Genomic DNA, 22,159 nt, shown 5'->3' with positions numbered 1-22,159 from the left:
AGAAAAGCAGCGCTGACGTCTGCTTTGTATACTCGTGTATATAGACTGTTTGTGAAGAAGAAAAACGGAGGTAGTAGGAGCATTGCGACTAGAGATTTTTTTTTACTATGTAGTAAGCAAAGGTTGAATATTTCAAGGACTCACTGTTCCGAGGAAAGAAAAGGGCGGTTATATGCAGAGTGTATAGTAATATCTTCTCCCTAGACTTGTAATTCATGTGTTTAGATCTACTTCGAGATAGTGTAGATACTGTACCGTAGCTTCATCTGTTTTAAGTCATAAAATTAGAACGAAAAAGAACAAGGACACAGTAGGGTTTCTGAAAGCTGGTCAAACGCAGGTACGTTATTTCTAACTTGTCCTAACCAACCCCGCCGCGTTTTTGTATTGGGTTAGGCAAAATACCAAGTATTTTCTACACTGAAGTAATGGGGGGGAACTGAAAAAAATACCGCAACGATAAAACCCCCTCCTTTCCGTTTTCCGTTTTAATCCAATCCACTGGTGTCCTAAAGACAATGCATAGTAACAATAGCAATAACAACAACAACCCGCCAGATTGTCGTCTTCCTATCCCTCAAAATCTAGCAAACTCACTTCTTCATGTGACCTGCCCAGCGTCTCTGTCTAGTTCTCGTACCACGCTCGGCCAGTACGTCTTGAAGGACATCACGAACGGAATGTGCTATCCGATCCATATCACCATCACTCAAAGGGCGGCAGTTGCGAGCAATTAGATCCGAGAACGACATCTTGGACGCGTTGCGGGCCGAATTTGGGGGTGTAGCAAGTGCAGACTGTGCAGAAGAAGACGATGGAACAACATGAGAGACTGACATTTGCTATTAGCGTTTGACTCCATTCATTTGCCCATTGACCTGTTTGTGCCCATTGACTTTACCCTGCGTGCCTGGCTGCGGTTGCGGTGGGGGCGGCGGTGGCACGGGTCCAAAGGGTCGACGTTCAGGTGCGGGTTCAACGCCGTCTTCCTCGGTGTCGTCGTCGTACTCTGCGCTATCTTCATCTTCATACTCGTACTCACTCTCCGTCACCTCTTCGTCTTCCTCCTCGTGCTCCTCGTGCTCCAGCTCGTGCATGGGTACTTGTCCACGACCCTGTGCTTGCATGCCGCGGCACAGCGTCTCTAATCGGGCAATCTTCTTGCGCTGCTCCTCGGCCTCCCTCGTCTTCTTGGCAAGCTCCTCCTGCATCTTTTGGCGCTCCTCAACCATTTCACCAATATTTCGATTGGTAATGTCCTTGTGGCGCTGCAGATTTTGGTTTTCCTTTTCGAGGCGCTTCGTCTTCTTGGACATTTCTTCCATTTCTTTGCGGAACGTGAGAAAGAGGTCGTTGGAGTTGTTGAGGGTTTCCTCAACCTGCATCTGGTCAGTATTAACCATGATGATACAGACCAGCTAGGGGTGGAAGGCTAGACGTACCTGTTTGAACTTTTCGACATAAATGTTGAGCTGGGTGCGGAGTTCTGTTTCGGTTTGTGAGAAGGTCGAGACCTGGCGGGTCAATTGATGCGACTTTGACGATTCGGCTTCTTGCTGCTTGCGCTGCTGCTCGAGGCGAGCAGAATGATACTGTATTTCTAGCTCCTTGAGCCGAAGCATGGAGTGGTACTGCAGCTCGCGCAGTTCGTATTGGTCAATAAATGACTTGAATTTTTGGCGAAATCTAAACGTCTTAGCTAATGCAACACATATACGAATACCAGACTTACAGCTCGTCTAACTCTTGCTCGGCTTGATTCTGCGGCTCTGGCCCATTTGCAGCGGCTATACAGTCGTCGACGTCGTTGACAAGATGCTCGAGGCGCTCGTGGAGTTCCTGGCGGGCGGCCGACTCGCTGGTCTCGAGTTTGTGCAGTTCATCTTTTAACTTCTTGTTCTCTTTTGCAAAGTCACGCGACAGCTTGTCGAGCTTGTCCTTCATGGTGGTGACCTTGTTAAGCTCCGAGCGCTGGGCGTCCTTTTCTTTTTGCAGCTGGTCGCCGCGCTTCTTTGCCTTTTGGTGTTCGCGCTCGGTGCGCTTCATGTCGGACAACAGCTCGGTGTATCGCTTCTGGACGACCTCGAGGCGAGAGAGGGGGCCGTCCATGTTGGAGAGGAGCGAGGAGAGTTCACGGTTTGCTTTCTTAACTTCGCGTTCTGTCCATGCCGTGGTCAGCCAGCGATTTATTTTTATATGAGAGGGCCGTGGGCCGTGGTGATGGCGATGGAATTGCACATGTGGTGTACGCCACCTCGAGCATCCCCGCCCCCACCACTTGCACGGCCAGACATTGACGCACCGATTTCCAGTTCCTGCTCCTTGTCGCCTGCCTGGTCGAGTTCGAGCTGAGCAATCTTGGCCTGGATCTGCTTCTGCTGCTCCGAGGGGTCGGCGGCCTTCTTGCCCTTTGCCTTCTTAGCGGGCGCGGGCGCAGGCGCCGGATTGTGCTGGGCGGGCGCCATAGCGGCGGGTAAGGGCGATGTGGTGGTGCGGGAAGAGTCGTGCGGTGGTCGGGATGAGTGAGCAGATGTGGGCTGGCCGTGTTGGGCGACGGTGGCCATGAAGCCGTGGCTGGTGGATCCTGTGGTAGTGGCCTGTGACGGAGCCGCTGCCTATGCCACCACGCCCATGTATAGGAGGTGTCGGAAAAGGGAGGTCTACGCAGCGGGGGTGCGCATCCGCTGTGCAGTGCAGCAGCAGCAACAGCAGCAGCGGCAGCCGAGTAACAATGCGCGCGGAGAGGGTGTGGCCGTGTCTCCACCGACGTCTCGGAACGGCGTGGTGCACAGGGCGAGAGGGCAAGCAGAAGCAGAAGCAGATGTCGCAGTCAGTCCGGTCAGTCCAGTCGGGTCGGGCGAGATGATGGATGGGGCGGGGGGAGCAGCAGGCCGTGGTGTTGTCGACGTCGGGCGGGCACCACGCAGGCCTTTGTCGTTGGAGTAGGAGTGAATGTACGTAGTAGTACTTCGCACTGTCTCCACCACGCCCACGAGCTTCAATATCGACCAGGAGCACATGGACCAGCGCCCGCCCCAGCCAATCCACTGCCCATTCAGGCACCCTCTGCGCCGCTGTGATTTTGCAGCCTAACCCAGTTAGGTACAGGGCGCACTCGGCCAATCGGCGACATAGGCGTCATTGCTGGTCAGCATTTCTGTCCCGCCTTCGTATGTATGGTCATATTATATGCAGACTCTAGGTACGAGGCATTGCGACGTCTATTCACCCATTCGCACCCGGCCCACGATAGAACATGCTGCGCTCTGCTGGGCGGCAATTCCCGCCTAGGCTGCCGGCCACTGCGCGACGACACTATGTCGCTGTCGCCAACGCCACCAGCCTGCCCACTGTCGGCGACCAGCTCCATGGCTTCACACTCAAGCGCGTCAAGCAGGTGCCCGAGCTCGAGCTGACGGCCCTTCACCTTCAACACGACAAGACGGGCGCTGAATACCTGCACATTGCCCGCGAGGACACTAACAATGTCTTCTCCATCGGCTTCAAGACCAACCCGCCAGATGCCACCGGCGTGCCGCACATCCTCGAACACACCACGCTGTGTGGCAGCGAGAGGTGAGGAAACCTATCAGGATCTCTGCGAACCATAAACTGACAGCCCAGGTATCCTATTCGCGACCCTTTCTTCAAGATGCTGCCCCGCTCCCTGTCCAACTTCATGAACGCATGGACCTTTGCCGACCACACTGGCTATCCCTTCGCCACAACCAATGCCCAAGACTTCAAGAACCTTATGTCTGTATACCTCGATGCGACCCTGCATCCACTTCTTAAGGAGAATGATTTCACTCAAGAGGGCTGGCGCCTGGGGCCTGAGAACCCGCTGGCCAAGGAATCCGACGACCCAAACGCAAAGCGCATCGTCTTCAAGGGTGTCGTCTACAACGAGATGAAAGGGCAAGTGTCGGACGCAAGTTACCTGTTCTACACCAAATTCCAGGAACATCTCTATCCTGCCATCAACAACTCCGGAGGCGACCCGCAGAAGATCACTGACCTTACCTGGGAGCAGTTGCGCAAGTTCCACGCCGACCACTACCACCCCAGCAACGCTAAGATTCTCACATACGGTGACATGCCATTGGAAGAGCACTTGAAAGAGGTGGACAGCCGCTTGAGCAGCTTTGACAAGATTGCCGTTGACCAGGAAGTCAAGGCGCCAATTACTCTCGACACCCCCAAGAACGTCACCGTTCCCGGCCCCCTGGATCCGCTGGTACCTCAGGACAGGCAGTACAAAACTTCGGTCACTTGGCTGATGGGTGACACTGCCGATGCTGTCGAGAACTTTGCGCTTGGTGTCTTGAGCAGCCTGCTAATGAGTGGATATGGATCGCCCCTATACCGTAATCTTGTTGAATCTGGACTCGGTGCCGACTTCAGCGCAAACACTGGCTACGATAGTGCAGGGCGACGAGGAGTCTTTTCGATAGGGTTGGATGCGGTCAAGGCAGATGACGTACCTAAGGTTCGCCAAGTTATTGCAGAAACCCTGCTTGAAGCTCGGAAGAATGGCTTCGACAAGATCAAGGTGGACGGTATCTTGCACCAGCTTGAGCTCTCGTTGAAGCACAAGACAGCAAGCTTCGGCATGGGCATCCTTCAGCGGCTCAAGCCAGGCTGGTTCAACGGCATTGACCCGATCAAGGCTCTTGCGTGGCAGGAAACTGTAGACGCCTTTCAGAAGAAGTACGCCGAGGGAGAATATTTGGAGAGCCTGATTGAAAAGTACCTCCTCACCGACAACACCCTGACCTTCACCATGCAGCCTTCCGAGACATTCAGCCAGGAGCTTGTCGAAGAGGAGAGCCAACGACTAGCAGCCAAGATTGCAGAGACTACCAAGCAGTTTTCGAGCGAACAGGAGGCACACAAGTATCTAGAGGACCGGGAGCTTCAGCTGCTACAGGTTCAAGAGGAGGCCAGGAATGAAGACCTAAGCTGCTTACCTTCTGTGCATGTCAAGGATATCCCGCGAGAAAAGGAGCGGAAGCCATTACGCCACACCGACTTGGATGGTGTAAAGGTCCAATGGCGCGAGGCTCCTACAAACGGTCTGACATATTTCCGCGCGGTGCACAAGCTCCAAGACCTCCCAGACGAGTTACGAGAAATGATTCCGCTCTTCACAAGTGCTATTATGCGTCTTGGCACCAAGGACAAAACGATGGAGCAGCTCGAGGAACAGATCAAACTCAAGACTGGCGGTATTACCGTCGGTTACCACTCGTCTCAATCACCATTGTCACTCGATGCATATGAAGAGGGCATGGCTTTCTCCGGCTACGCCTTTGATCGCAACATTCCCGACATGTACGAGCTTCTTCGAACAATTATTCAAGAGACGGACTTCGACGGCCCTGAAGCTGAGAAGAATATCCGGGAACTATTACAGAGTGCAGCAAGTGGTGCCATCAGTTCCATTGCCGAGTCTGGTCATTCTTATGCCATGCGATTTGCCGAGGCTGGTGTAACTCCTGTGGGGCGTCTGGCGGAAGAGACAGGAGGTCTTACTCAAATCAAGCTCATGACCGCATTGGCGTCGCAAGAATCACTCAGTGATGTCATCCAGAAGCTCAAGGCCATCCAGTCCTTCACCATCGCAAACAGCAACCAACTCCGCGTTGCGCTCAACTGTGGGAGTGAGAGCTCAACACCCAACCAAGAAGCGCTCAGCCGGTTCTTGAGTACCCTACCAAAAGACATTTCAGTCCCAAAGACTTCACAACAAAAGCAGTATCCTCGTAACGCAAAATCCTTCTTTCCCCTGCCCTATCAAGTCTACTACTCGGCTCGCGCTGTCCCCACAGTGCCCTACACCCACGCTTCTAGCGCGCCTCTCGAGATTCTCTCAAAAATGCTTACCTTCAAGCAATTGCATCCTGAGATTCGTGAGAAGGGTGGTGCCTACGGAGGTGGTGCTTACGCCCGCGGTCTCGGTGGTCTTTTCGGCATGTACTCATACCGCGACCCCAACCCACAGAACAGCATGAAAATCATGGCTGAAGCCGGACAATGGGCGCGCGACCGCGCATGGACAGCTCAAGATCTCGAAGAAGCCAAGCTCAGTGCCTTCCAGGGCCACGACGCCCCACAGAGCGTCAGCCGCGAAGGCATGCGCGAGTTCCTCTCAGGCGTCACTGACGATATGCTTCAAACGCGGCGCGAGCGTCTCCTTGATGTCACAGCCGAGCAAGTACAAGCCGTCGCCGACGAGTTCCTGGTCCAGCGTGCCCAAGAAAGCAGCATTGCTATCCTTGGCGAGCGAAAAGAATGGGTCAAGGAATCCGATGGCTGGCAGTTTAGAGACATGGGCATGTCGGATGCTGCCAAGGCAGCAGAAGAGGCAGAAGGTATTCCACAAAAGGACGATGGCGTCCCGGCTATCGCTAGCTAAAGCCTGGCCCATGGTTATTACGCCCTTTTTATGACGATTGTATAATAAAAATGTAAGATTATGTCAAGAAAGAATAGCATTAGTGGCGTTGCGTACCTAGGGTAAGTATAATAGATAGCGCTGGTTATGACTTCCTCTTTGAAAAACATTCTGCTCTTCTTTCTCTACGTATGTCGTTGTTCTTGTTCGCACGGACCTCTAAATTCCCCAAGTTACTTACTCCCCTTTCCTCGCTTCTCCTTCTCTCTCCACACAATATCATAGCGCAACGAACAGATTCTTTACAGACGACCATGCATTTTCCGCCCCGTTGCTGGTCGGTTCTGTCTTTCTCATCTCTCTCTCCTTCCTATCTCGTATAGAAAAGGGGAGGTGATGGAAATGCGCGAGAAAAATCTATCGGTTTCTAGTTTCCGTATCTATCCAGTTCCCTTCATCTAGCCTGGTGGAGGGGACTTGGGAAGATTGGGGACGAAGAAGACCAGAGCACCTGCTTTCAGACCTACCTGATTTAAGAGTGAGATCCTTCTCCTGGTAGACTAAATGTGGGGGTACATTTATTATCATTTGATATCATTATGATTCATTGTATATAGATATACATGTCCTACAACTCTATTTGATCCTCAGTCACGGCATCCCCACGCATCTCAGTAGCCTTGATGACCAACCGACGATAATCCAGAACAGCTTGCTCCAACTCCTTGCGCTTCAGCGCTTCATGATCTGAATGCGCGACGAAGATGGAACCAGGGCCGTATAGGTATCTCTTGTGGTCACCGGAGAGAAACGGTACGTCAGTACCGTAGTTCACAGTGATGGTGTCGAAGCCATCGACGTCGCAATCAATGTCTACGACGCCGTAGCCCTCGTTGCCCCAGATGATGTCTAGGTCACCGCCTTGCTCTTGCGCCGCTGCTTTAACGCTTTTAAGTGCATGGACGATTTGTTCGCGCACGAGCTTAGGCGTGCTGGCTGCAAGTCGCGTCGCAATATTCGCAGCTGCGATTTCGGCGACCACGTTTGCTGCTACACCGCCCTGAACGCGCCCGAAATTCATAGTCGTGTTTCCGTACTTTTCGCTCCAGGGGAGATGTTGTCGTAGCTTCAGCAGGTCGCCGAGTGCCTCAACTAGGATATCGTTTGCGCTGACGCCTAACCACGGGTATCCCGAGTGCGCTGCTTTTCCTGTAGCTTTGACTTCAAAACCTAGCATGCCCTTGTGTCCGCAGACCAGCTTGCCTTCTGTTGGCTCCCCGAAGATGACGATTTCGTGAGATGAGGGTCGTTCTGCCCAGTCGCTGAATGCGCGCATGCCATCACCGCCTGTTTCCTCGCCTACAACAAATAGCAGCGAAATGTCATCGTACAACTGATTTCGTATACCCTCTGCAGCTATGATGATCGGCGCAACACTTCCCTTTGCATCGACGCTGCCGCGGCCCCCGATCTCGCCGCTCGTCTCGTTGTAGTAGTAGGGCCAATAAGGCGGTACTACGTCGATGTGCGAGGTTAGGAGGATGGTGGTTTCGCGTTTGGAGCCGTACGCGAGCAGGTTGTACCGGCCGGGTGAGACTTCTTGTCGCTCGACGTTCCAGTTGTGCGACTGTAGGTAGGAAGAGAGCCATTCGCCGACTTTCTTTTCGTTGCCGCTTATCGATTCGACTTCTATGAGGTGGCGGTGGAGGGAGAGGAGTGACTCGGATTCGGAGGTTGTGAGCGCTTGGAATTCGGAGGCGGAGAGAAGCGTGGAGGCGGCTTGGGGTGGAGTAGTCGTTAGGGCGCTGAGCGCTAGGGTGCAGAAAGTGAGGCCCCGGAGAATCATTTTGGGTGTTATGTGAGGCGGTTTTCGTGTCTCAATTGCGAGTTGGTGGTGTAGGTTGAGAGCTTGGAGAGCTTGGAGCTTGCGAGAGCTTAGTAGCCGGCGATGACGATCGTGACGCTAAGTAAACCACCTTGTTGCATACCAGCCTCTCCGCCCTACTTGTAGCATAACATACTTAAACAAGCACTTGAACGCCAACATCTAAGCCCTTCTTTGGCGTCTCGTATCTTAATACAATAAGGTATACTCACTGGCTGAATAAACCCATGATGACGGTTAGCCTCACATTTCATCGCCGGTCAACTGGAAAGCGCTTATGCGTTGTCGCAGCCAATGCACCCATGATTTGCATATTATCTGAGAGTTGCGCCTCGTACATGCCCAAGGTTGATGCCGGGGCGCACAGGGAAAGGCTGTGGCGCTCAATGTTGCTGTGTTGATCTGATAGCCGCGTGGTTGACTATGAGGCCGAAACAGACACTGCCATGGATCGGAATTCTCCTAAAAGACGATAGATATAATCTCGAGGAGGGATGTTTTGTGTTACACAATATTGCTTCCCTCACTTTTCCGAAATTAACAGCCGCTGCGTTTTGCTCTTAGTCGCTTTTACACTTTATCACTTGAATCTTTTTTATTGCCGCTCCGCGTCTAGCGTATCAGATCACCTTCATATGAGGCAATCAACGAGAAGGTCAGCCATCTTGGTAAAGAAAAATCGGAAGACAGAATCGCATGGCCGAAATGGTAAACATTGGGACCATATGTTTTCTGAACCACGAGTCTGTGATGACCATCCTGTATATCAAGATTGGTCTGATGTTCAAACGAACGATACGAAATCTGAGCCCTTGCATGGACGGCATTGTAGTATATCCGAACGGGAACTAACATCCAAGCTCCTCGAGAGTCTTGAAGTGTCCAATGCCTCATAGGAAACCAAAGTTCTTGCCAAGTTCCTATCGAGGCAGGATAACGAGGCATTGGTGGCCGAAGACAACAAAGCATGGGCATGGATAGATGATCGAGGAATATGCGCTGGGCGTAGTCGAGATTATGAAGGAAGCTTGGATTCCAAGGGCCTACGTAAGACATTGGAGCAGCTGGTTCGTTGTGTGTTACCCTTTGTCACATCAAACCTAATTGAAGGCAGCGCTTTGGTCATCCGACCCTTGGAGATGTCGATCAGCGTATGATGTATGTTGTGACTTTCTATTCACCATCAAAACATCAACGTACTTGAGCTGACAAATTAATAGCTACATTTCCAAACTGACTCCCAGTTTAGTTTCTGCCTTGGCCAAAACAGGTTGGCGTCACCAAATGAAAGCATTGCGTGATGCAATAGGGAAACATATTGCCCTCGAGACGTCTATGCGCGTACACATGCCGGTATGTGTCACCTTAAGCTCAACAAATGCACCGTCAATAATTCAAATAACAATAGATACTGGGCTTCAGGAAATATCGACTAGAGTTCCACATGGAACATCTACTTCTGAGGCCATCAAGTCAGACTGAGGGCTCGGTTACTGATGAATCGGTAGCCGATCTCTCATTTCTCGAATTAGCTGACGCTGATGGGCTGATCGTTCCCTACTCATTATATCGAGAGCACATGACTCTGGTAATCTGTGGTTGGAGTAACATGCAGTGGACCGGTTATGTTTTCACACAGGCTGATAAAGATAACTTGAACATCGAGGACATGGACGAGCTCAAAGGAAATTTCCTAGCCTCCGAGTATGGATTCGACTTCACCGCTCCTCCGCAATCCATCTTAACATGGGATGCAAGAAGTTACTGGCTACGTTTAGTAGCGCATCGTAGTCAGTATGTGCTACGAGAATGGCTATATCTCGTACGAACAGTTGAAGAGGGAGTAGAAGCATGGGTATCTTCTCTTCTCTACATATCGGTTCGTCCGCGACTAAGGCGCTACAGAAATCGCAAGACTCTTGTAACAGTGGTACAACTCAAGACGCTGTACTTGCCGATGATATCAAAAGATCTTTGGACAAGACCCTCCAGACGATGCAGCTTCTGCGCCGACTGGGTGACACGCTTTCAGCCACGCTCCGAGCTTACAACCGCTTCAGCAAATCAGGTGGGGATATATGCTACTTCTCAGATATCAGGGACTGCTCCTCTGTAAAGAATAGCATTGTCGAATCATTTGAGAAGCTCACAGACTTCTTGAACAGACTTCATTCACTAGATGACTCTTGCAAACACTTCGCAACGCACGTATGTGGTAGAACTTTGTAAACATGGCTATTCTGTTGCTAATTAGAATAGTTGGGACGCATTCTTGATCTCGAAAACAATCGCTTGATCATACAAAACGAACAACTTAGTCAGGAGATCAATATGTATCATCTGGCTAGCCACCAATTGAGCGAGCGCATGCACAAACTAAACGAAGAAACATGTAGACTCAATAAAGAGATCCACAAACTCAACGAAAGAAGCACAGAAGCGACGTGTGCGAATCAAACAGAATCCATCAAAACCAGTCATAGCACACGCGTGAATGTTGAGGTATATAACATCACCACCGTTATACCCGCTATCCTGACGCATACTAGTTACTGCTACTCACTACTCCGCTGGGCGTGGTGCTTCAGTACTTCAGCTCCGAGCAAGAAATTCTATTCTTCAAGAGGAGCCCCAAAACCTTTGTTCTCGCGACGATTGTTCTGATGTTGCTTCTTCGTTTATTGGCCCTGGCGCTTCAGCACGGAGGTACCTTACAGCGCCTTTTTTACCGGAAGCCATCCGCCGCCCCAAGAAGATCTCAGCCGCCGTGTCAGACTTTGAGTGAGTAAAGAGTCAAAAATTCTGCGAAAATAACTGACAGGATTAGATAACATCGAGTTGGAACAGACACAGAATGTATGATAATTTGTCTAGTGCGCTTTGCCAAATAGAGCTCTCTGTGCGCTCTAATCTTTAATCTGGCGAACGTGGCTCAAAACAGCCCCGTGCAGATTTTCAAGTGTAACTATTCTTCTTCTGGATCCTTGTCAGTGGCTTTCCACCAAAAATTTGGGGCTGATCTGGTGGACAGAACGATGGGTGCTCCACATGGGCTACCTTCTTCACTCAATCCAATTCAGCGATTGGATTTAGGCTCTTTACTACCTGTTCAATTGCGGGCCATCCCCTTAATCTTCTGAACTCTATCGTGTATCGTGCCATACTATGAAATTTCATGTTAGAGCGCCCGTGTTTTTGTCCACAGGGTGGGACCTCAGGGCGGAAACCAACAGCAAAAGAGTTCACAATTGATCAAAACATACCTGTGGACCCAGTATGTATGAGCTACTGTTAAAAATACTAGTCTACATTATACAATATGTGAAAACTCATAAGCTGGTCTTCTTCCAGCATATATTAAACCCCCAGATTGTGCTGTCTTGTTATTTAATGACAAGCTGAACTTCCATGAATAAAATCAAAGGTGGGTGACGAGAAGAAAAAAAGAAAGACAAATAGGGGATCTAGCAACATCATCTCACGCATTCATGGTGCCCCATCCGTTATTATCTACCAATAAGCTGTTCGTTTCAAGCAGTGGTCTTGGCTAATCAAAAGCGCTGTCTTAACTAGTTGTGAATTTACCACAACATTTTCTAATTATAACTTTAGTCGATTCGCTACAACAGTTACAACCTACGTTTAAATAACCTTAGATGATAACTCGTCTATCTGGCTGCGGTAAAAGCAATATACTATAGGCTTAATGGTAAGTAATACTGAATTGAGCACTACGATTACACTGTAAAAACATGTTTTCCGTCAGCAAGCCTCGCAGAAAAGAACATGACACTAGCACCGTCACGCGGAGATTACCGTGAGCACTATCGGTACAGTGAGATGCAAGTAACCGCCTCGATTTTGTACATGTCCCCGCGTTCCAAAAGGAAATAGGTCTCGCTAGATCCGGGGAAGGAGAGGGGCTTCCTAATTTTATTTATCTGTTTTTTAAAATTCTAGTTCTGAACATGCTTTAATTATTCTGTTTTCATCATTCCTCTCGTGGGCATATCGAACACCAGAGTGATCGTGTATTGTGCTGTTAGTGCTGTTAGTGTCTTGGATTAGGAGAGCTTAATCTACTATAATGATGTGGCATCCAAATCCGCAAACCTCTCGTTCCTGCGCGACTAGTACCGAAGGGACAATCTCTTCGTCTCAGTCATGTTTGCCAATGCTACCGCCCCCACCAGCGCGTGTGAGAATGATTGGAAAGAAGAAACATACCTTCGTATGTCAATGTGCAAGTACAGAACAGTATCCCTTAAGTCATATAGACTAACAGTCACGCAGTGCTATTGTGGTACCGTTTCCATAACCTACAGGAGCAACGCTTGCCCTTCTTGTGAATATGCCAGATGTGGCAACTGTCACGTTACAAAAGTCCAGCAAAGATAGCATGTTTGCTCACCGTCAACGTAAAAGCCACCTGAATACACACTGGGCTAGCTTTCAACCATCAATTCCGGTACAGACATACCAACCGGAAGCTCACTTTTCGCAAAAATTCATAACCAAAAGCCATTTCCATTTCTTATTGTTCTCTTCTCTCCCTTCTCGTCTACAAGACACTTGACTGGTTATGCTTGATTTTCTATGTAATTCACTGGTCACGTTGTGAAAAAAAACCCCTAATGAGCTTGGAATGGATAAAAGGACTCGTCAAGTAATTGTATTGGTATCAAACATTGAGGAGTGGTCAGGGTATTTTGCAGATAATGCATTATATTTTGGCACATGAATAGAAATAGCGGAGCTAACAACATAATGTCATAGACAGGTAATTACTTATGGGTTTTAGCGAACGTGATTTCGAAAATCGGATTGATATGAAAACACCCTGAGCATTTTCACCTGGTAGCGGCTAAGGAAGCACTAAGAGAACATCCGGCCAGTTAAAACCCTTTCTGAATAGCTAGCTCAGCCTTCAACTAAGTAAGAAACGGAATGCCTTATACAGAGTACCAACCTCGTGACCATGGAACTCGTCCATGCATATAGAGCCAAGTGTCGGGCTACGCACAATGTTTCTTGAACGCTAGCCTCAATACAACTGACCTTTGTATTCAATCCGGTTAGATAACTGTCGGGACTAGTAGTGGCAGGCATCTCTACTTCGCTCTTTCTACAATTATCCATGGAATAACTTCGCCTTTTCAGTCAACTTTTCACTTGCGGGATCCACTACTGAAACACGAATTTCAATCCAGGCCTAGCCGTAGATTGCCGGGTGATGACATATACCATACGCCAGATCATGCGCTGACATTCTGATGTTCGCCCCATCTCAGCCTTGACGAATTGCATATTTGCAAGTGCGGTCATGTACAGACGCTCTCAAATATACGTGGTGCAGAAGAAAAGCCGCCTCCCGCAACTGATCTGATGACGCAGGCAGTTGCATCACACATATTTGCCCAGCAACTCACATCCTCAAATGTGGTATTTGTACAGCCTTATGAATCCTAATTGCAGCTGTGACATGGACACACCGATCAGCGTACGAATATTCGACACTGGCAGATTAGAGTTGGTGTACCGTAGTGTAACATATTTCTATTGGCTTCTATTGCGGCTTCCGGGTCGATGAGGCGGATTTTGCCCTTCTCTGGTTCTACCACATACAGTATCGGGATGACTGTGCAACAGTCAATTCTTCTTCAGCTTTTCCTGAAAAGAACTTGTATCAAGAAATCCCAGGAGTTGGCACGAGCAATTGGTTTCGTTACTTAAAATTCGATCATGTGTGAGGGAGAATGGGTTTTTCGTTATATGATGTGGCTTCGCAAGTTTGTGTTGTCACCTATCACACCTATATCGACTTCTATAACGATGTTACAACTTCGCCAAGTATCGGACCAATCCCAGAGCCGGATCGGAGGTAGTATTCGCCGCCCTCTTCATCAACCACTCGTTGTGAGGTCGGATCCGATTTGGATCCGACTAAGATAAGTATATAAGGAGACACTCCCTGTAGCTAGCTCTGTAGACTTTTGGTATCCTTTCGTACAAGGCCTATAGGTGTCTATTCGAATCAAGGCTCTTTTGATGTCCCACGCACTCCCATATGCCTCTGAGTGACACTACTGCCGATACTGATCCGAGTAGTCTTGCCTGCGCCGTTACAACTTCCTGTCCACGAACGCAAGTCGATGAGTTACGCGAATACTTTTGATTGCTAGATATATACAGATAGTTTGTCAGTGTCATTTAAAAAAACATAGAGATTTTCTCTAGCGCTATGGTGTCGTCTAAGTTTATGTTCTAGACATAGTAAGTGACAGGCTGACTACGCTCTCTTAGTCGATGCACCTCCCTAATCTACATGCATTCAACATGGCATCGATGAGTATTGAATGATGAACTAGTTTAGTTTTACGCAGGTGCTGTTCTCTTCTCGAGGTAGTAAGAGTGGAGTATGATCTGAAATCCATTCAAATGCAGCATGGAATTGGTGTGATAATCCATTATCCGTAAAATTATCCCTCATGTCGCAGTGCGGTCATTAGATCATGGGATACACTTCTATAATCACATTGGGAAGAAATTCTGACAATGCTTTGAGCTTCCATGATGTTGTTTTTCTCATCAAACAATTTACGGTTCGATATCAGCTCGGATACCGAAGTCTTTTACCGGTAGGCAAATTCACTGAATCCATATGTTTTCGGTGTGCTGTATCTCTATAGGTGCCTTTTCTGATCTCATTATATGATGTAACTCATATCCTGAAAGAAGCTGCGCAATGCAGCACTCGGACTTCAGACATGGAAGTCAGCTGGCTAGTGCGATCAGCTCTCCATTGCCCAACAAGTGTAACCACCAACAGAATACACGCCAATGTGTATATAAGCTGTACGATCAATCCCAAGTGAGCGCGATAGCTAGCAGACTTGCAACAACGTGACAGGCACAATCCTTCAAGGCTGAAGCTTGGCATTTGTGAAGATAGCAGTACCCACCTTTGTGAGAGAAAGAAAAGTCAAAAACAATGCGTTCAGTTAAATAAGCTATTTCTTCTTACAACTTTTTTTCTTGGATTCCTTTTGTATAGTAGAATACGTACACCTCGCAGTCGGGTTCGCTATCGTCACGAGGCTGAACACTGAACATGGCCGGTCTATCGACACTCAGCCTTACCGGTTCAGAGAAGTGGCTGGATTGCATTTAAATCTCAGAAATATACATTGGGACCAATGAAGCCGACCCTCTCTTTAATCCTCTTGATATCTACCGTTCGTCCCTGGCTCATACCCTTTCCGACCTTGTGACGAGTGACGAGTGACGTTCAAGACGCATTCAAGTCTATACAGTGGTCAAATAATATATTCAATGGGAACTTTCCGTCACTATTCCGAGTTTGCGGCCGGGAAGCAAGCCAGACGAGTTGTCAGGGGAATTGGTGAACAAGTTCAGTTCACTTTCGTGTGTTGAGAGCTTCAAGGCCAACGCAGTCATAGTTCCCGAAAAACTACAGTCTCTTCGAACCTCCTCTAATTGACGGAGTACATCTGCGATTCTTCCTCAAGTTCGATGCCGTACCACGCTTTCTATTACCATACATCTTGGACAGAAAAAACACTTACGGCAACTTTTTGATCAAGCAACATGTGTTTCAGAAACTCGTAGTTGAGTTCTCATCCCCAAACATTACAAGCGAATTCCAGGGGGAAAATCTTCGCAACACAGTCATCGGCACCTTTATCGGCCGGCTATACGAATCAATGGGATGGGATGTCACGCGCATCAACTACCTTGGTGGTTGGGGTAAGCCCATTGCTTTGCTCTATGTCGGATAAGTGAAGTATGGTTCAGAAGGGGCATATGAAGCAGATCCCGTTGGCCACCTCCTGCAAGTCTATCACAGGATTGAAGAGGAATTTAAGCCAGAGCAAGCTGCAAACAAACCGGCACGTGATGAAGTAGCCAAAGAAGGAGTAGACAAGGGGGGAGGCCCAAGTTGAGATTGAAAGCAAGGGTATTTTTACCTAACGGAATGAAGCTTTCAGGAAGCTCGAAGACGGCGACGAAGTACTTGTGGTGTTTTAGGAACGCGTCAGGAATGCTAATATCGACAATCATACCGAATTCTACGAACGACTCGGTATTCGCTTTGATAAGTACACTGGGGAGTCCTAGATTGGCCAAGACACTATGATTGAAGTCGAGCAGATGTTGAAAGATAAAAACATCTCAGAAGAAAGTGGAGGGGCTTGGATCGTTCACATGCAGAAACTAGGCGTAAAATCTAGAACTGCCATTATCCGCGACCCACTGGAACTAGCACGTATCTTCTTCGCGACCTTGCTGCAGTGCTGGAGAGGGCAAGGAAGTACTCGTTCGATAAGATGATTTACGTCGTAGCTAGTGACAACAGCGTTCACTTCGGCCAACTGATCAAGATCTTGGAAGCCTTAGACTTCAAAGATCTTGCCAGCAAACTACAGCATGTCAAATTCAGCGAAACTTCGAGGATGGTAACGGCACTAGGCAAGGTTTACAAGCCTCAGGGTATACTAGATGCATACGAGGAAGCAATGAAGGCCTTGACTGGGTCAGACTCGAACAAGCTTGCTTTGGTGGGTGAACTCGATAAAGCCAAAGAGGCTCTAGCAACATCCGCACTTCTCATTCAAGAGCTTTCCACCCGTCTGGTCACCGCCCACGCCTTCGACACCAGCACAACGGCCTCTTTCAAACTCGGATCAGGACCAGATCTCCAGTACTGGCTGACAAGACTCCATCCCCTCCTCAAAAACATCGATTCTGCAGCCGAACCTTCGGATGAAGACTACGAATTATTAGCCGAAGAAGACCACGCAAACCATTTGCGTATCCTAGCTCAGTACCCAAAAGTCGTGAAGGCAACGTATAGCTCACTTGAGCCGGCAGACATTGTCACATATCTCGCTAGCGTGACTGAACAACTGGCCGAGTGCCTTGCAGAAGATGATGAGACTGAGGAAGCCGACGGGGAGAATGAAGGTATCACTCCAGGACTTGCTGCGCTATACGAAGCCACTTCAACTGTTCTGGAAAATGGCATGAATTTGCTGGGCATAGTTCCGGTAGCGGCTTCATTCTCACCAGAGAGAGAGGATACCCCAGTGATAGGGTAGGAGGGACGAGGAGTTGGTTGTTTTTGACGAATGTTTTTTTCCTTTCATCTGTTCGTTTCTTACAGTGCGCAAAGTTGGTTGATACCTGATATGTTTTCTTTCAGACTCCTCTCATTACTCTTTTGAATAGTTTACTGTGTTTGAAAAAATCATCAGAGCGGGAGATCCATGATGGTGCTGGTGTTGTGGCCCTGTTGCGAACGCAGTAAAGTCACACTGAGGAGCACAAAGGTATTCGCATTGTGTTAGCATTGTGTTATCGATACCAAGGCTGGCTACCCCGCTTTTGAGGAGCGCAAAGATGGAAAACTAGCTCCACTCGATATTCTATCAGCACGTCAAGATTGACTTTGCACATATATATATGTAATAATTTTCAGTTCTTCCATCAAAATCCGATATGGTCTAGTGGCTAGGATTTGCCGCTCTCATTGCAGAGTCAGTTCACTGTTCAGTGCCGGCAAGGCCCGGGTAAGTTCAATCACAACAACTCCTCTATCACCTCATTCTAATCCAACTCAGGTTCGATTCCCGGTGTCGGAAATTCTCTTTTTGCCGTTCCGACGTGACTTTGTCAAGTCGAAAATAGTTCTTTTTTTGTGATGATAGTGAAGGTAGCGCGGGTACTGTAAGCGATGGCCCATTTCGGACTAGTGGCTTAGCATCGTCCTGTCACTGGAGGTAGTTTATTCTAACCAACATACGATGCATATAATATGATTGTTCTCCGTATGATTATTTTCTTTTGATTCGATGCTGCACATAGCAAGAGTTGAATCTGTGTTGCTCTGGGATCTCTTTAGCTGTATTACATAATGTAACTGCTGCAGTAGCATGGGGAGTAATCCTAGTACAGCACAAAAACTTCATGAACTGCTGTTCTGCTGTTTTTTGACATGTTGCAATGGTTGGTGAGGTATGAACTGTTTAGCTTCATGTTGAAAGAGTGCGGATTGTTCAACCAATAGACTTGACAGCACATTAACTGCGCGAGCTGCCAAACTTTTGCACTTTGGCGTACTAGTGGTCCTACATTCTATATTAGTAGAATGAAGGGGTCAGTAGTGAGTTCAAGGAGCTACGATCTCCTTTGGTGGCGACAACAAGGTAAAATGAGCTGTGAACTTACTGAATTTGTTAATGAGATAAGATGAGTTGAAGAGAGCATTGCGTAGTTGTATTATTACAAGCGTTACAGCAACAGTGGGTGCTGCCTTCACCTGGCTCACCGTAGCATACTCAACAGATAGGCGGCAGTTGGGGTAGTGAATCAGTTAATATATTACCTTCACCTGCTGGCGTCAAGTTTCCCAACACTATATCTATTGTATGGCTTCTCTTTCATCCTCTTTTCCCTCGACTGCCAAACCAAAAGCACCACACAGCCCTCGCCATCAATCAACCCAACCCAAGCATGCCCCGCAAGCGCTCCTACTTCGATGGTCCCGGCCGCATACTCGGTACTGGAGAACTCGTCGAGCCAAAACGCAACGTGGAAAAGGTAACGATCCTACCGCAGAGAAACAGATGGAAAGAAACTAATACCAGGCTAGGTGCACGACGTGGAGTACATCCCACCGAAAGACGCCAAGTCCGATACGGAGGATAGGAGTTATGCAGACGACGTCCAAGACCGTGCCGAGGACGAGGAATGGACGCCTAAGTCGAAGAAGAGAAAGATGAATCAAGGCAAATCCAAGAGAGACGAAGTCAGCAAATCGACGAAAGAAGATGCTGGCGATAAGAATGAGCAGTGTCTTTTAAAGGAGCCGAACGATAACGACGCCGCGGTTGCGGAGGGCCAAAACGTCGGAGGACGTCACGAATGCAGCTGTTCTGTTTGCAAGAAGCGTAGGGGAGAGGAGGAGGAGGAGGAGGAGGAGGAGGAGGAGGACTAGCAGTAGTCGAGTGAGTAGTTGGGGAGAAGGCGGACGAGGAAGTTAGGGGAAAAGGTGGATGAGGAGTGATATGGTTGAGGTTTTTTGGCAGGTTTATGGGGGTTGAGACATTGTGAAAAGGGGATGAGTATGGTTTTTCCGGATTGAACTGGAAATTGGTACTGGTACTGGGAATATCTATGCATCATGGGAGCGGTTGGGTTTCAGGACTTTGCTGATGCTGACTCTCCCATCCTGGTATCTTCTTTTTTTTCCTGAGGCTGGGGAGGAGCCCATATGGATGCGTGGTATCAATAAGGTTTTCTTTCTCGTCTTCTGAAATCTTAGCCACTGGAATCTCCATAATCGGACCGAAAATGGCTGTCTCACCATTTTTTGCTCTCTGTATAGTCTTTGGAAACCTCGGACTCTGCACCATGTCCGTTGCTAGATGCGCAAAATTTTGGCAGGTGTCGCAGACCCAGCTCTTGGGAGGATAAACTCGCTGCAAATGGAGACGATCGATAGTGTTAAATGTTTCGGCTTAGTCAATTTTGACATAGTAGCCTCTTTCAAGTCGGTGTTACTGCGGTTGTCGAGACTTGCAGTCCCGATAATTTTCAAAGGATCGTCCGCGTCCTTCGTTCGAAAACTTTAAATTTCTTGACTTTTTTTCTTTTGCAAACGTCATTTCTGTGTATGCGTATCGATTCTGTTTTGAGTGTTGAGGAGGACGGCTTGCGAAAGGTAAAAGGTGACTATAGGTGTGAGGCAGATTGAGTGCGTTTACCTGGAGAGAGTAAGAAAAGTGGAGTCAATACTAAAGCCTCGAAATCCAAAACGGGCGAAAACCTAACTGTGAATCGTTGCTTCAACCACACACACGGTTCGCTTCTCTGCTTTGATTGGCCAGACCGAAGGCCAGGCCAGATGTCATAACGTACGGAGGCTATCATCCGAACGGTGATGTATTTACACTAGAATATAATTTCTCGTTGACCGTTCGTATCAATTTAAGGCGAGTTGGATAAAGTCGTTGAGCCGGACGTGTCCAAAGTCTTGAACGTGGGAACGAGGGTGATGGGTTCAGATGTAACGAAGCTCATGAGAGGCAGGACACATCGCAGAGTGATGCAGAATCAGTAACCATTCAAAAGAAAATTATTTATAAAATCCAAGAAGAGCAAATCTAATATGTTGTTAAGATTGTTGGGTAATGCGACAATAAGGTACCGGTCAAGCTGATAAAGCAGAAGGCGAGGCTGTAGATAAAGAGGATAGTAAAAGAGAGCATATGCTTCTATTGTCTGTCGTGGCGCTATTTCTCGACGAGAAAACCCTGTTCGGTATGCAGGCCAAGTAGACTAGGCCCATTGCTCCTATGGAGCTAGCTGGGGGATTGTGCAGCATATTCAGCGTTGCTGGAGACAGGGTCTTTTGCATTTCCAGATTCGAGACTTTTTCACGTCTGTCCAAGCAAAGCGAACTAGCTGAATACTCTAATCAAGCGCTTGTCTGTAGATTTGGTAAAGTAGCCACCGCCTCAGAGGTTGTAGCAAATGGCAAATGACAGGATATGGCGGCCGTCAAAGCAGATGGTACTACAGCGTCTGCTAACAGGCTTAGTAGTTTGATGAGCGCATTCGCGGCAGACCAAGACCATTTCATGATAAATAGGACTAAGACGACGTTGGAGTAAAGTGTTCCGGTGTTGGTAGCGACCGACCGGGGCTATCCTTACACAAGACCCTGGTTAGGCAGGAAGTGGTCGATGCTGCAGCCGGAGGCCTCGCCTCAGAGGAGCTAAGATTGGAGCGGTCGGCTAAGGTGACCCTGTCCAAGCTCCACGTCAGTGGGGGACAACCGCCGCGTGCGTCGCAAAAGAGTAGCTAGATTGCATGCACAACGATTTTGCTACCGGTGAGTGCAGATTGGGAACTATGTTAGACGGGATTAAGCCATTGACTGCCAGCGCTGCACGCATGATGAAAAGCATAACAGACATTGTAGACCGTATTGAGGCAGAAGATGGGACCGAGGCGGAATGGGGTACCTAGTATAGTGTGAACGTTGTGGGCAGATAAAGCTTTAAAGGACTAACTAGACTCGGTCTTGAGCAAGCGTAGCATTAGGCACAAAACCGTGTACTCAAGAGTATGCAGTTGATGATGCAACGATCTTGGTTTGGTGAGTGCTTTAACCTAATGCGAAGACAAACGGCGACAAAGATTGCTGTCAGTCCTGTACTGGTGCACATAGTCGCAGCTTTGTGTTGTCATTTTAGATGCAGGTGTCTACATCTAGTTTGACATTTTCAGGTTTCAGACCCTTGCAGCTGCCATGCAAGAGTACAAGCTATGTGGGGAGACTCGATGCGGCTGCTTGTGGTTTCTGGGGAGGGTAGTGGTGGTCTCGAACTCATGTCGTTGGCCTCACTACTAGGCGTAGCTACCTTAGTACTACCCCGCTAAGAATAGGGTTATGACGGTTCCCCCACTGTGTAGTAGCAACAACATAGTAGGTAGTGCTCATGTGAAACCTTTGTAGCCACCCACCACAATATGTTTGTACACCGCCTGTGCAAAACGACCCAAACGGGTGCAAACAGTGCCGAGCAGTATCAGCAGTGGTGATGTCGACTCGTGGTGGCTGTCCCGCTACGGCGAGCTTTGTCAGGGCCGGATGGCAAGCGCCTTGGTTTGTATGTCGAGGTCTCGCAGGGGTGGGTCAGACTGGTCGTTGGTGGGTGAATGGGAGAGATAAGGTTGTTTCAAATCGAGTAGTGTTGGTCAGGGCCTGTGCCAAGCTTTGTCACCTGCATCTCTAACCACAACCCCACTCTTTCACCTCATGGAGCGTGAATAGCCATGCCTCGCGCCCT

At 48.6% G+C, this 22,159-nt stretch overlaps 7 protein-coding genes and 1 pseudogene across 8 annotated transcripts; 5 read left to right on the top strand and 3 right to left on the bottom strand.

Moving 5' to 3' along the window:
- Nucleotides 1-791: 791 nt before the first annotated feature.
- On the bottom strand, nt 792-1,709 carry COCSADRAFT_226709 (uncharacterized protein). Its single transcript, XM_007704148.1, has 2 exons — nt 1,443-1,709; nt 792-1,385 (listed from the first exon to the last, which is right to left on the bottom strand). The coding sequence occupies exons 1-2, from the start codon at nt 1,620-1,622 to the stop codon at nt 846-848; spliced, it is 720 nt and encodes a 239-aa protein (XP_007702338.1). The 5' UTR covers nt 1,623-1,709; the 3' UTR covers nt 792-845.
- Nucleotides 1,710-2,120: 411 nt separating this feature from the next.
- On the bottom strand, nt 2,121-2,959 carry COCSADRAFT_38787 (uncharacterized protein). The gene has a single exon (XM_007703925.1). The coding sequence runs from the start codon at nt 2,562-2,564 to the stop codon at nt 2,193-2,195; it is 372 nt and encodes a 123-aa protein (XP_007702115.1). The 5' UTR covers nt 2,565-2,959; the 3' UTR covers nt 2,121-2,192.
- Nucleotides 2,960-3,200: 241 nt separating this feature from the next.
- On the top strand, nt 3,201-6,821 carry COCSADRAFT_122186 (uncharacterized protein). The gene is made up of 2 exons (XM_007704147.1): nt 3,201-3,576; nt 3,625-6,821. Exons 1-2 carry the CDS (start codon nt 3,257-3,259, stop codon nt 6,416-6,418), a joined length of 3,114 nt encoding a protein of 1,037 aa, XP_007702337.1. The 5' UTR covers nt 3,201-3,256; the 3' UTR covers nt 6,419-6,821.
- A 140-nt stretch (nt 6,822-6,961) lies between these two features.
- On the bottom strand, nt 6,962-8,305 carry COCSADRAFT_38785 (uncharacterized protein). The gene has a single exon (XM_007703924.1). It carries the CDS (start codon nt 8,241-8,243, stop codon nt 7,026-7,028), a length of 1,218 nt encoding a protein of 405 aa, XP_007702114.1. The 5' UTR covers nt 8,244-8,305; the 3' UTR covers nt 6,962-7,025.
- A 1,130-nt stretch (nt 8,306-9,435) lies between these two features.
- COCSADRAFT_162513 (uncharacterized protein) lies at nt 9,436-11,144 on the top strand (the record flags this gene model as incomplete). The annotated part of the gene is made up of 7 exons (XM_007704146.1): nt 9,436-9,440; nt 9,503-9,635; nt 9,691-10,137; nt 10,188-10,490; nt 10,542-10,784; nt 10,832-11,063; nt 11,110-11,144. The coding sequence occupies 7 exons, from the start codon at nt 9,436-9,438 to the stop codon at nt 11,142-11,144; spliced, it is 1,398 nt and encodes a 465-aa protein (XP_007702336.1).
- A 4,470-nt stretch (nt 11,145-15,614) lies between these two features.
- Nucleotides 15,615-17,479, top strand: COCSADRAFT_343619 (uncharacterized protein; the record flags this gene model as incomplete). The annotated part of the gene is made up of 5 exons (XM_007704145.1): nt 15,615-15,707; nt 15,743-16,049; nt 16,083-16,219; nt 16,332-16,414; nt 16,567-17,479. The coding sequence occupies 5 exons, from the start codon at nt 15,615-15,617 to the stop codon at nt 17,399-17,401; spliced, it is 1,455 nt and encodes a 484-aa protein (XP_007702335.1). The 3' UTR covers nt 17,402-17,479.
- A 316-nt stretch (nt 17,480-17,795) lies between these two features.
- COCSADRAFT_t62 lies at nt 17,796-17,944 on the top strand (annotated as a pseudogene). Its single transcript has one exon. The product of its transcript is annotated as a tRNA-OTHER (tRNA).
- An 871-nt stretch (nt 17,945-18,815) lies between these two features.
- Nucleotides 18,816-19,299, top strand: COCSADRAFT_173381 (uncharacterized protein; the record flags this gene model as incomplete). Its single annotated transcript, XM_007704144.1, has 2 exons — nt 18,816-18,902; nt 18,955-19,299. The coding sequence occupies 2 exons, from the start codon at nt 18,816-18,818 to the stop codon at nt 19,297-19,299; spliced, it is 432 nt and encodes a 143-aa protein (XP_007702334.1).
- Between the last annotated feature and the right edge of the window lie 2,860 nt (nt 19,300-22,159).

Source organism: Bipolaris sorokiniana (assembly GCF_000338995.1).
Source record: "Bipolaris sorokiniana ND90Pr unplaced genomic scaffold COCSAscaffold_11, whole genome shotgun sequence".
In the NCBI taxonomy this organism is placed as follows: Eukaryota; Fungi; Ascomycota; class Dothideomycetes; order Pleosporales; family Pleosporaceae; genus Bipolaris; species Bipolaris sorokiniana.
The sequence above is the reverse complement of the archived record's forward strand: the minus strand, read 5'-3'. Positions and strand labels throughout refer to the sequence as shown.

Coding starts and splice junctions, on each gene's coding strand:
- COCSADRAFT_38785 (XM_007703924.1), bottom strand. CDS start 8,243: ATGATTCTCCGGGGCCTCACTTTCTGCACCCTAGCGCTCAGCGCCCTA.
- COCSADRAFT_122186 (XM_007704147.1), top strand. CDS start 3,257: ATGCTGCGCTCTGCTGGGCGGCAATTCCCGCCTAGGCTGCCGGCCACT. Junction 3,577..3,624: donor ACGCTGTGTGGCAGCGAGAG/GTGAGGAAACCT, acceptor CTGACAGCCCAG/GTATCCTATTCGCGACCCTT.
- COCSADRAFT_38787 (XM_007703925.1), bottom strand. CDS start 2,564: ATGGCCACCGTCGCCCAACACGGCCAGCCCACATCTGCTCACTCATCC.
- COCSADRAFT_226709 (XM_007704148.1), bottom strand. CDS start 1,622: ATGCTTCGGCTCAAGGAGCTAGAAATACAGTATCATTCTGCTCGCCTC. Junction 1,386..1,442: donor ATGTCGAAAAGTTCAAACAG/GTACGTCTAGCC, acceptor AATACTGACCAG/ATGCAGGTTGAGGAAACCCT.